The sequence below is a fragment of the Sebastes umbrosus genome, chromosome 22 (genome assembly GCF_015220745.1).
Source record: "Sebastes umbrosus isolate fSebUmb1 chromosome 22, fSebUmb1.pri, whole genome shotgun sequence".
In the NCBI taxonomy this organism is placed as follows: domain Eukaryota; kingdom Metazoa; phylum Chordata; class Actinopteri; order Perciformes; family Sebastidae; genus Sebastes; species Sebastes umbrosus.
The window spans coordinates 11,455,030-11,467,923 of NC_051290.1; the positions used below are offsets into that span (position 1 = coordinate 11,455,030).

Genomic DNA, 12,894 nt, shown 5'->3' on the forward strand with positions numbered 1-12,894 from the left:
GCTGTTTCTGTACCGCTACAGAAAGTCAAAAGGTGAGATCTTTTCCTTCTGATAACAGACTGATTCTGATGTATTTACATGTACTGTAGTAACAATAGAACAATTTACAATACAAAACCATGTAACAGAAAATTTTATTTTTTTTTTTATTTTTTTTACAGATTCATGCTTTAAGAGGTTGGTACAACACTCTCTTCTCTCATTCTGAACATAACAGCAGTAAATTACACGTTCCTTATTAAATCCACTGTATTTACTTCCTGTTTTAGGCCCACCAGGTCTCAGAGCACCAATCAGGGTCCTGCTACAGACCACATGATCAACCAGGATGAAACTCAAAGCAGAGTATATGCTTCTCTTCTCCATGGTCAGTCTAAACCCTGATTCATTTTAATCATTTATCGTTAACTCATTTCTATTTCTGGTTATCTGTTTTAGAAGATAGTATAATTCATATTATTGGATTCAATTAATATGACCTTGGTTTGATTCTCACTGCTCTGTAGGTGATTTGTGTCTCTATGAAACAATCCAAGGCGCTGAAGAACCTGAAAATGGTACAGTATATACTTTGTGTTTAACATGGAGCAGTTTGAAATACTACGATAAAAAGATGTAGAGAAAAGATTTCATGTAGTGACAATTACAATAGTTGAGATGCTTTTGTACTTAAATAAAGTATATGATTGTCTTGTCATGCATTCATCTGATCCTTCCAACAGGAGAGAATAATGAACCAGAGGAGAGAGTTTACACAAATGTGACGACAAGATCAGCTGCAGGTACAGTCAAGTAGAAAATACTTTCTACTACATATAAATATTCTATATAATGAAAGTTTTATTGTGTGTTGTGCTGCCTGCCTGACACTATTAACACCACCATAGATAATTGTATTAAAAAACACTTAGTGACATGAGTAAAACGTCATAAAGCACCTTTAATTCTTACATAACCCTAAATTGTTTTTCTTCCAGATCAATAAAGACATCTGTATGGACAAAACCAATGGAAATAGATGGCAACATGAAAAACCACATCCTTGTTTAAACACCAATTTGCAGCTTTTGTGTAATTATTGTTTGCACTTCTGCTTTCCTATAGGCCAGTATTTTGTACAGTTAACCTAGTAGCAGATCATTTAAAGGAAGTGCATCATATGGCTTTGATATTCTGTTGTCCTTGGTACAAGACTACAGATTATTACATATAATAATTAAATGTATTTAGTGTTTATGTCATGTATTTCTTCATCGGTACAGATTAACGTCACTTTGTTTTTTAATGCAGGCTGGTTCAAAAATCAGCAAAAAGAACTTGTTTGAAATATTTGAGCTTCAGTACCTTGGTGATAGTTCAGCTATAAAATCAGCATTTCTTTCATTTTTGATGGAAAAGCTTTACACATTTATAACATTTAATCTGTTATCAGACAACATATCAAGTTTCCGTCTGTCTTTATAAAAATCGTTTGATTGATACTGTATGTATTTTAGTTTCACCTGAATGAATTTAGTATGTTTTGTTATGTTTGACCATTTTATGCATCAATAAACTTCCAGCACAAAGCTGTCAGCAGTGTTTCTAATTGTCATTTCTTTCTCTAAAAACTGATTTTAGATTAAATCTAAAATTTTCAACAATTGTAAACTAGAGAGAAACAAAAAAATAACTTGACAAATTACTGATGCTTTGTCCTCACTACAACATTTTTACTTAATCTTTACCATTCAAAGAAAGAAAGATTCACATGTACTCACAGAATAACCTCAGCTCACCGAGCAAAGTGCGTCCCGTCCAGCACTGACACTCCGACTCTGCTTCTGAGAAACTGTTTCAGCTGGCACGAACCTGAAACTTCTGCACATGAGACAAAAAACAAATAAGTTAGTTTTAATACCAATTTGGGCTCAGCTTTTATACATTTTGACCTCTTCTTCCTTCCTCTGTCACAAAACAAGTGTAAGTTGACGTTCATATGTTATTTGATGGCACAGAAAATGCATGTAAATACTGAATATCAAACATAACATTCCATATTACAATACATTATATAACTGTAAAACATACTCACTGAGAAAGTTTGCCCAGGCTGGTGGACGGTGCTTGGTATCTCCTCAACTGATCCCAACATGACGGCCGGGTCACAAACCTTATCATTTTACAGTTAAACAGTACACTACAAGATGATTCTGAAAACATTTGAGATGAGAAACAGGCATTACAGTAACACCATATTGATTCATAATTGATTAGCGCTCCCCAGTTTGACCATTTGATCGGTGTTCGTGAGTGATTGACAGCTGCTTCTGTTGAATGAACAGCCAATAGGAACGCTCTCTCTCTGAAATGACCTGTGATTGGCCAAAGTCTCCCTTCACGGGCTAGATTTTTTAAAGCCTGAAAACAGAGCCATGAGGAGGTGCAGAAGTCTAGTTTTCTCTCAGAACACTTGAATTACAATATGCTGAAAGGTTATTATGGGACCACTTATCATATCACATTTACTCAGGAGGGTGTTAGAGACACAAACAGGATGTTCTGTACATGCTTACAAAGATACGTACACGTGACATGAAACATGGTTGCAGGAGCACATAATACACAAAATGATACACAAAGTAGAAGCATTTCTCAGAAGCAGAGTAACAGAGTCAGTGCTGGAGGTGAGGATGGACATACGTTGCTCTGCGTGCTGGGGCTTTTCTGTGAGTACATCAGTGACTTTTTCTGAGTTTAGCCCTCACACCACTTCGCTGGGTTTGACCACATTGACATTTTGACACACTTACACTTCCTGCTCAGCCACTGCAGATGGCATGCAGGGATAGGATTGCATCAAGTAGTGAATAATATTATAATAAATAATTGTTGGACATTTTGCATTGTATAATATCTATCACAGTGGTGTTTTGTTCACATATCACAAAAGAGCAATAATAGAAATGACATAATGAACTATCTACTATAATCCAAATTCACTGTATTATCAGAGATTTTGGTGTAAAAATTACTTTTAAAGATGAAGATGACTTCCCATTTTGGAACACAGCAGAACCTGAGATGATGTGTATTGCAAAAATTATGTTGTGGTCAAACCCAGTCTAGTTATGTGAGCTTTGTGTAAAAGGTAGGAAGCACAGACTCAGAGAGGAAGTTAAAGAAAACGCCCCAAAGCTACCTTTTTATGCTTTACGATACACAAAGTAGAAGCATTTCTCAGAGGCACAGTAACAGTGTCAGTGCTGGAGGTGAGGATGGGACACACTTTGCTCTGCGTGCTGGGGCTTTTCTGTGAGTACATCAGTGACTTTCTCTGTTTTGTTGCCATTGATAAACTTTCTAAATGCCTGAGGTTAGGATATATTTAGGGCTGTCAATCGATTCAAATATTTAATCGTGATTAATCGCATGATTGTCCATAGTTAATCACGATCACATCTTTTATCTGTTCAAAATGTACCTTAAAGGGAGATTTGTCAAGTATTTAATAGTCTTATCAACATAGGAGTGAAAAAACTATGCTTGATTTATGCACATGTATGTATATATTTATTATTGGAAATCAATTAACAACACAAACCGTGACAAATATTGTCCAGAAACCCTCACAGGTACTGCATTTAGTATAAAAATATGCTCAAATCAGAACATGGCAATCTCAAGCCCAACCGGCAACAACAGCTGTCAGTGTGTCAGTGTGCTGACTTGACTATGACTTGTCCAAAACTGCATGTGATCATCATAAAGTGTCTGTAAAGGGGAGACTCGTGGGTACCTATAGAACCCATTTTCATTCACATATCTTGAGGTCAGAGGTCAAGGGACCCCTTTGAAAATGGCCAGGCCAGTTTTTCCTCGCCAAAATGTAGCGCAGGGTTGGAGCGTTATTTAGCTTCTTTTGCGACAATCTACGCCGCAGTATGACCAGTATCTTTACTCAAGCTTTAAAAATGAGCCCACTACAACCTCCGAAAGATGTTTTGCGTTAATGCGTTAAAGAAATTAGTGGCATTAAAACAAATTTGCGTTAACATGTTATTATTATGTTAACTTTGACAGCCCTATTCTTTATATATTAAATTATGCAGATTGTGAACTAGAGACATACAGCATGCTGTAAACTTGTTTTTGTCAGTTTCTGCTGCCTCAAAAACTTTTTGGTACCCAGCATTCTTCACAACTGTAGAGTGAGAACGTATTACTGTGATGACAACACTCTGAATGTGGCCATCACTGCAACACTTCTCTGTATGTGTAAAGAGGAACTGAAGTTAAGTTTATGTAACTCACGCTGACAAGCAGTGTATTGGCTTGTTACTGCTCTAACTCTAATTGACATCAGTTACGCACCTGGGCAAACTCACAGAATAGTTTGTTTCAGGGGTTTTTATGATCAGCATTTATGAGCATCTGATCTTGCGTTCTGTTGCATTTGTGTTTAAAATTTTGAACATGTTTAAAAACAATTTGAGGAAACTAAAGATACAGTAACTGTAGTATGTAGGATTTAGTAACATCTAATGTTGTGTTTGCAGATTGCAACCAACTGAGTACGCCTCCGTTCACTTCTCCCTTTCTAAGACTGTGGTAACGTGAGACACAGAGTGCAAAACTGTTGTAATGCCGTTCGCCTCGCTCAGAGGCCATCCTTACCATAATAACACTACTTTGGGAGCAACTGTTTCAGATGATTAAACACTAATGAAAACATAGTATGAATATTATATTTCATTTGTGTTAATAGATCCCCCTAAATGCTACACACTGTTCCTTTAAAGGGGAACTACTCCCATTTTCAAAATTCATACATGTTATTCCATTTTCATATCTTGAGGTCAGAGGTCAAGGGACCCCTTTGAAAATGGTCATGCCAGTTTTTCCTCGCCAACAATTAACGTAACTTTGGTGCGTTATTTAACCTCCTTCATGACAAGCTAGTATGACATGGTTAGTACCACTGGATTCCTTAGGTTTTTTCTAGTTTCATATGATGCCAGTATCTTCTAGCTTTAAAACTGAGCCCCCTACAACCTAAAAATCACAAATTACATTAATAAGTTAAAGAAATTAGTGGCGTTAAAATGAATTTGCATTAATGCATCATTATTGCGTTAACTTTGACAGCCCTACCGTAAAGTTTTCTCTGTTGATTTTAGATTTCTGTTTGAAAGTTAATTATTATTATTATTATTATTTGATTTGTTTCTGTCAGTTTGATAATGTCTGATAAAGTTTCTAATTTTATTTTAGCTCTTAATATACTCCTCCACTGTGGACACGCTCAAGGTAATTATACAATTGTCTTGTTTTATATATTCACTCAAGACGAATCTCCACCAACTGTATCACTCTTCACCACATCCTATTTCTGTGTGCTCTGTTTTGTTAATGTACGATAAATACATTGACAAAAAAGGAAAACACATTCTGTTACCTTCATATGTGACATGAGGGCAGGAAAAGAGACCGATGGTCGTACACATTCATGAAGGATGGTCATGAATTTGTCCAATACGACTTGGATAAGAGATATACATTACAATCTCTAGTTACAGGAAACAGTGGTGAATACCAGTGCTTTGGTTCTCTCAAGAGTAATCCACCTTTTAAAAGAGAAAGTACTAAAGTCTCTCTAACTGTATCAGGTAAGTGATCAAAGTGTTACCATCATGACCAAGTTCACTAAAAGCACTTATTCATTTATGAGCCACTAGGGGTGTAATGATTCATCTACTACATCGATGTATTGATTTATATTCCTACGATCCAACTACATCGATAGGTACTCGGCAAATTGTCCTTCACGGTGGACGTATATCGACCTAAAAACAATTTGCAAGGTAAATAATCGATTGTATCAATTCTAAGAATGTGTATTTAGTCACCACAAACGTTATATGGATGTATTTTTTAGCAATTTAATTTGTAAAGAAATGTAAAACGTTACTCCGGTTCATGTTCCCTGTGTATGACGTCATCGACATGCGCCAGCTTGCCGGCTCTGCAGCGTGAGCATGCATGCAGATGAATGGCGCCTCTTTGCCGAGACTCCTCTCTCTCTCATCCGGTAGCGCCGTGGAGGGAGACGGGCACCGGTCTGCATGAGCTGCTGGCGTTGCGGTGCAGAGGAGCCGGTCGGCAGAGTTTACGTGACTAAGTGTTATCAATCCACTTGGCGAGGGCGGCTTCACCCTTTCCCCGTGCACATTTGTTTTTTATTCAGAGAAAATAACCTTTTTCACGTTATGATATCAATGTGCACGCAGCATCAGCCTCACGTATCCAGCGGGTAAGCAGACGGTCCGCGAGGCAAAGCATCACGGGACTAAAGTACAAAACAGAAATTGAACTAACGTTAGTGTAATATAGTTTTCATGAATGAAAAGAAGTCATAGTCAAGTCAGCACACTGACACACTGACAGCTGTTGTTGCCTGTTGGGCTGCAGTTTGCCATGTTATGATTTGAGCATATTTTTTATGTTAAATGTAGTACCTCTGAGGGTTTTCCCTATTAAAAACATAGATCACTGATACATTTTAACATTTGGTCATATGTTCCTTTAATTTAACTGACTTACTAAAACAAGTTATGACCTGTTACACAGGCAAAGATGTGATCCTAGAAACTCCTGCATCCACCTTGTTTGAAGGAGAATCAGTGACTCTTCGCTGTCGGCATCGTGATCAGACAAAGGAGAAGAATGCTGCCTTCTACAAAGACGGATCGCCTATTGAAATTGACACAAACCATCAGTCACCGATTATATCAAAAAACACAGTTCAACTAATGTCAGATGGGAGTTCTTACACGTGTAAATTTGATGAGGACGAAGAATCGGATCCAATAACACTGAGAATGGAACTTAAGTAGTTTTCATACTAAGGAGCAGCAGACATGTAGCATTCCCAGAGTGAAGCAGAGTGATGATTTCTCTGAACTATCTTAGAGACACTAAACACTTAACAAAGGGAAACAAGAGAAGGCTGTGTTAAAATTGGCATCCATTTTCACAGTGGTATGACCTGTGTACAGTGTTTGTACTCACTTTAATCCATGTTAGGTTAACTTAAACAACAACTACAGTGGTTAATAAGTGTGAAACATGAGCATAGTTTCTATTGATCTTCATGAGTTTACTATACCTTAATAATATATACACATTTAAAACAGTGATTCATTATTTTCTATATTATTTCCTACAATTATCTGTAGCACCAAGAATGCTGGATGAGATTATATTATTATTTATTTGAATTATCTTTCAAACTGGACTAATTCACAGAGACAATAATGACCTTCTTTATGTCTTTGTTTTTAAATTAAACAGAAAAACCAAAGGCCCAACTGAGCGCTGACAGGAGAGACATTCCAGCAGGGGGCAATGTGAACTTGACCTGCTCTGTGAGACCGTCATCATCTGGTTGGAAATACTTCTGGTACAGAGGCAACAAAATCTCTGAACCCCTGACCACACAAGATGATGATCTCCTCTCAAATGGACAAATCCGTGTCCCACAAGGAGGACTCTACTGGTGCAGAGGAGGAAGAGGAGATCCTGTTTACTACACAGAGTACAGTGATCCAGTCGGTAAAGAAAAAATTGTCTAGTTGATAATTCATAGTGTACTTAAGAATAAAATTTAAGACTAACCCAAAAAAATGTATGTTTAACCTTTTCTATCTCTTGTGTTTGGGGCCTGTTGATCATGAACAGTCACAAACAGGGCTGTTGTGATCCCGCAACCCAACTGGGCTGAGATATACTCTGGAGAGACGATCACTTTCACATGTGAAATTGAGGATGGAGGAGACGCTGAGTGGGAGTATGAATGGTTAACACCCGACTCATACAAACCTCAAAATCCAAGTGAACACATGATTAGACCATCACACAGTGGAGACTACAGGTGTAGGGGCACAATGAAAAGTGAAAAGTCTTCAACAGAGTGGAGTAAAGGTTTCACATTGAGAGTACCTTCCAGTAAGTCATCATTTTTATTTTGCTGAATGTAAACAAAATATTTTAAATGTTAGTTTGGTTAATATATTTTAAGGCAGTACACCTTCACACCTGTATTACACATTTGGAGATAAATAATTTGTTTTTAGGACATAAACAGTTCATGTAAACTACCAACGATCCATCACAACATGTCTTCATTCTGTGAAATCCCTTTCTTACAGAGAAACCTCAGCCTGTCCTCACTGTGTCTCCATTATGGCTGAGTCCTGGAGACTCAGTAACTCTGAACTGCAATGTTACACATCCATCTGCAGGATGGAGGTTCTACTGGTATAACGCTGTTCCCAAACCAGTAGACAACACCTACAGCTATGAGCTGCTACCTGGCAGCATCAATGGGACTGAACAGGATTCCTACATCGTTCATGGACAGACACACACAGCAGGATATGTGTGCAGAGCTGGAAGAGGAGATCCAGTGTTTCACTCTGACTACAGTAAACCTAAGTTTGTCTGGTCTGGAGGTAGGTCTGTTTTGACTTTTACATTATTGCACAATGGATGAAATGTACTTATTGTGCTGACATTCAGTACAGCCGACAACCTGGCAGCTAAACCAATTGATGCGGTGCAGACTTTTACTGGGAAAGTGGCTGCATGTGTCCACGACAATACACGCAGCAACGTGGCTGCCGGACGGGTGAAGTGGGGACTCAGTTGTCTGTTTTGCTGATACACTGCAGCTGGTTTGGATGGATTTATCCTGTTTGTGTATCGGCTTATCGTTGCAGCTGGGCGGCTTGTTAGACACTAAAACCACAGCACCGTTGCATGAATTGCATTAATCTTTTCGGTTAATGGTTAACGAGGTTCGGCTAACTAAAAATTAGCATCCCTAGTCTGGACTGAATTTTAACAATATTCATCTTCACACGTAATTTGTTGTGCGTATTTGTTCAAACCTTTTAATTGAATCCAATATTGTAAGGCTACTGCATTAAATTTTTAATTACATAGCTTAAATGTTGTTTTTATCTTAAAGGTACATTTACTTAAATATGTACTGGAGTATACAGTAAGGTCGAGGCATTGGTACTTTCTATTTTGTTTTTCTTCTTTCCTTCCATCCACTCCTTTCTCCCTTTCCTCTGTAATTTTCTAATTAGTTTTTATGTCTTTTCTTTCTTCCTTCTATGTTTCGTCTTTTCCTTTTCTCTTTCCCCCAAACCTTTAAATGGAGGACTTTTAGATGTAATTGAATATTTGTCTATTTAGATATTGCTAGTTTTACATAAAGGTACCCTATGGTACCAACAACACAGATTTTTCTACATTCAATAATTATCTCCAAAATGCATTGATAACATAAATTACACATTCGCCTTTTATGCTTGCTCTCTTCCTTGCGTCTTCTTTTTGGGATTCAAGTGGATGTTATACACCCAGAGGATGTAATTGGATGCAATTAGTGCATGCTTGCATTAATGCCTTCTTTGAACTGCTGATGCCTGTGCAATTTGCATACATGTCATCCCTGCACTAATTGCATAAATGTGCACTGTGTTACACTGTTAGACAATTCAGAGCCGTTTAAGACTCAACAATGAAAATGATTAAATCCACAATAAACCTAAAGGATTATTTTTATTGTGGTCTTTTTAATCTTAATTTGTTGTGCTTTGTTTTTCCCATCATTGTGTGTTGTTTTTCAGATTTTCATTCAGCAGCGTCTCTCACAGTGAGTCCTGACAGAGCGCAGCACTTCGACAACGAGTTAGTGTCACTGAGCTGTGAGGGAAACTCCACCAAGTGGAGAGTGATGAGGTTATCTGAATCTGGCTCTCTGGTAGACTGTACTATCTTGGAGACAATGACTGGATCCACATGCACCATAAACCGTTACTGGCAGAGTGGAGTGTACTGGTGTGAGTCTGAAACAGGACAGTTCAGCAATGCAGTCAACATCACTATACCGTGTGAGTTTTGATTAACAGATTTTTGTTACTGAAGTATTTCAACTTTCTATCATATAGTTTGAAATCTGTAGGTGACTAGTATTAACCAAAATTCTTTTAAAAATGAGTAACTTGATATCTCTTTTAACAAACCATTAAACAAACTTGGTTTCTTCCAGTGTAATGTTTATAGGAAAATGTCATATGGATTTTATTGCCCACTAATGTTTTTATGACTAAATCCATCCACCATTTATTTCATACTCGGGGTAGCTATAGAGTTATCTGGCTCTAGATTGGCTCCTCAGTTACACCCACAATCAAAATAAGTTAGTAGACCATTCTGTAGCACACTGCCACAAAGTTCACATTGGCTAACATATTTAGTATTCAATATAATTGTAACAATGTACATCACCAAAGTGCCACCTCTTCCATCATTCAATGCCAGGTATTTGGGGAGCTACTATATGCATCTGTATAATAAATTAAAAACTATTAAATGTATTCTCATCATTGTACGTCAACTTGTTCAACCTGCACCAGATGATCTTTCTGACCTAAACGTCATATTCTTTGATCTTTTTACAGACGATATTATCCTGGTGAGCCCTGTCCATCCTGTAGCTGAGGGACATCCTGTCACTCTTGGTTGCAGGTTGAAGACAGAAAAGGTTCTTCATGATGTGGATTTCTATAAAAATGAAAAACTCATCAAAAATCATACCAATGGGGAGCTGATTATCACTGCAGTCTCAAAGTCAGATGAAGGCTTTTATAGATGTGAAGGTAAAGAGTCACCACCAGGTCGGCGGAGTTGGACGTCAAAAGAGAGTTGGATGTCAGTTAAACGTGAGTTTGATTAAAAACTGTTTATTTTTTTGTAAACTGTTACAGTCTGAGATATAAACGTTATAACTGAATAAGAAGTTGGCTTTGTTTCTTGTGATTGAAACTGTTTGTCTAAGATAGATTGTTTTATAGATTTGGGTATTCACTAATGAAACATAAAAATACAAATGTGGATACATGACTAACAAGGAAATGTGTGATATTTTATATCAAGGGCTTATGCAAGTGTATTTGAGTGTATGTGATCAAATTAGCACTGTCGAAGTTAACGCGCTAATAACGTGTTAACGCAAATTTGTTTTAACGCCACACATTTCTTTAGCGCATTAACGCAATCAATCTTTCGGAGGTTGTTGTGGGCTCAGTTTTAAAGCTAGACTGAAGATATTGGTATCATATGAAACTAGATTTAAATCTTAGTCAGAATATATTATTGTCATATTGTTGTCATAATATATTTGTCCACTCTCATGTTTATAAGAGTATTAAGTTCTTGACAAATCTCCCTTTAAGTTACATTTTGAACAGATAAAAAGTGTGCATTTAATTAGCAATTAATCGCATGATTTATGTGTATTTGTATTTGTGTGAAGATTCTAAAGATGTACCAGCGTCCGGGCCTGAAAAGAGCTCTCCATTTCCTGTGCTGTTGATTGTTGGACTGGTTTGTGGAGTTTTACTGATTATCCTCCTGCTGCTGTTTCTGTACCGCCACAGAAAGTCAAAAGGTGAGATCTTTTCCTTCTGATAATAGACTGATTCTGATGTATTTACATGTACTGTAGTAACAATAGAACAATTTACAATACAAAACCATGTAACAGAAAATTTTATTTTTTTTTTAATTTTTTTACAGATTCATGCTTTAAGAGGTTGGTACAACACTCTCTTCTCTCATTCTGAACATAACAGCAGTAAATTACACGTTCCTTATTAAATCCACTGTATTTACTTCCTGTTTTAGGCCCACCAGGTCTCAGAGCACCAATCAGGGTCCTGCTACAGACCACATGATCAACCAGGATGAAACTCAAAGCAGAGTATATGCTTCTCTTCTCCATGGTCAGTCTAAACCCTGATTCATTTTAATCATTTATCGTTAACTCATTTCTATTTCTGGTTATCTGTTTTAGAAGATAGTATAATTCATATTATTGGATTCAATTAATATGACCTTGGTTTGATTCTCACTGCTCTGTAGGTGATTTGTGTCTCTATGAAACAATCCAAGGCGCTGAAGAACCTGGAAATGGTACAGTATATACTTTGTGTTTAACATGGAGCAGTTTGAAATACTACGATAAAAAGATGTAGAGAAAAGATTTCATGTAGTGACAATTACAATAGTTGAGATGCTTTTGTACTTAAATAAAGTATATGATTGTCTTGTCATGCATTCATCTGATCCTTCCAACAGGAGAGAATAATGAACCAGAGGAGAGCGTTTACTCAAATGTGACGATAGGATCAGCTGCAGGTACAGTCAAGTACAAAATACTTTGTACTACATATAAATATTCTATATAATGAAGGTTTTTATTGTGCACTGTGCTGCCTACCTGACACTATTGACACCACCATAGATAATTGTATTAAAAAACACTCAGTGACATGAGTAAAATGTCATAAGCACCTTTAATTCTTACATAACCCTAAATTGGTTTTCTTACAGATCAATGAAGACATCTGTATGAACACAACCAATGGAAATAGATGGCAACATGAAAAACCACATCCTTGTTTAAACTGTATTTTGTGTAATTATTGTTTGCACTTCTGCTTTCCTTTAAGCCAGTATTTTGTACAGTTAACCTAGTAGCAGATCATTTAAAGGAAATGCATCATATGGCTTTGATATTCTGTTGTACTTGGTACAAGACTACAGATTATTACATATAATAATTAAATGTATTTAGTGTTTATGTCATGTATTTCTTTGTCGGTACAGTGTAATATCACTTTGTTTTTTAATGCAGGCTGGTTCAAAAATCAGCAAAAAGAACTTGTTTGAAATATTTGAGCTTCAGTACCTTGGTGATAGTTCAGCTATAAAATCAGCATCTCTTTCAGTTTTGATGAAAAAGCTTTACACATTTATAACATTTAATCTGTTATCAGA

The 12,894-nt window shown here is 36.8% G+C and overlaps 2 protein-coding genes across 3 annotated transcripts in view; both read left to right on the forward strand.

Annotated features, from left to right (window-relative positions):
• LOC119481376 (putative high affinity immunoglobulin gamma Fc receptor IC) overlaps nt 1–1,392 on the forward strand; it is a 43,220-nt gene extending 41,828 nt beyond the window's left edge. For both annotated transcript variants that reach the window (XM_037758235.1, XM_037758234.1), the window contains 4 exons: nt 279–367; nt 507–557; nt 723–782; nt 988–1,392. In XM_037758235.1, the coding sequence (XP_037614163.1) occupies nt 279–367; nt 507–557; nt 723–782; nt 988–1,130 (343 nt within the window). In that variant the 3' untranslated portion in view covers nt 1,131–1,392. The remainder of the gene's footprint in view (nt 1–278; nt 368–506; nt 558–722; nt 783–987) is intronic.
• The window catches only part of LOC119482166, an 88,992-nt gene that overhangs the window by 62,925 nt on the left and 13,173 nt on the right, over nt 1–12,894 (forward strand). The window contains exons 11-21 of the mRNA XM_037759587.1: nt 6,610–6,867; nt 7,333–7,593; nt 7,720–7,986; nt 8,190–8,492; nt 9,681–9,944; nt 10,515–10,775; nt 11,369–11,503; nt 11,632–11,647; nt 11,749–11,837; nt 11,977–12,027; nt 12,193–12,252. Of these exons, the coding sequence (XP_037615515.1) occupies nt 6,610–6,867; nt 7,333–7,593; nt 7,720–7,986; nt 8,190–8,492; nt 9,681–9,944; nt 10,515–10,775; nt 11,369–11,503; nt 11,632–11,647; nt 11,749–11,837; nt 11,977–12,027; nt 12,193–12,252 (1,965 nt within the window). The remainder of the gene's footprint in view (nt 1–6,609; nt 6,868–7,332; nt 7,594–7,719; nt 7,987–8,189; nt 8,493–9,680; nt 9,945–10,514; nt 10,776–11,368; nt 11,504–11,631; nt 11,648–11,748; nt 11,838–11,976; nt 12,028–12,192; nt 12,253–12,894) is intronic.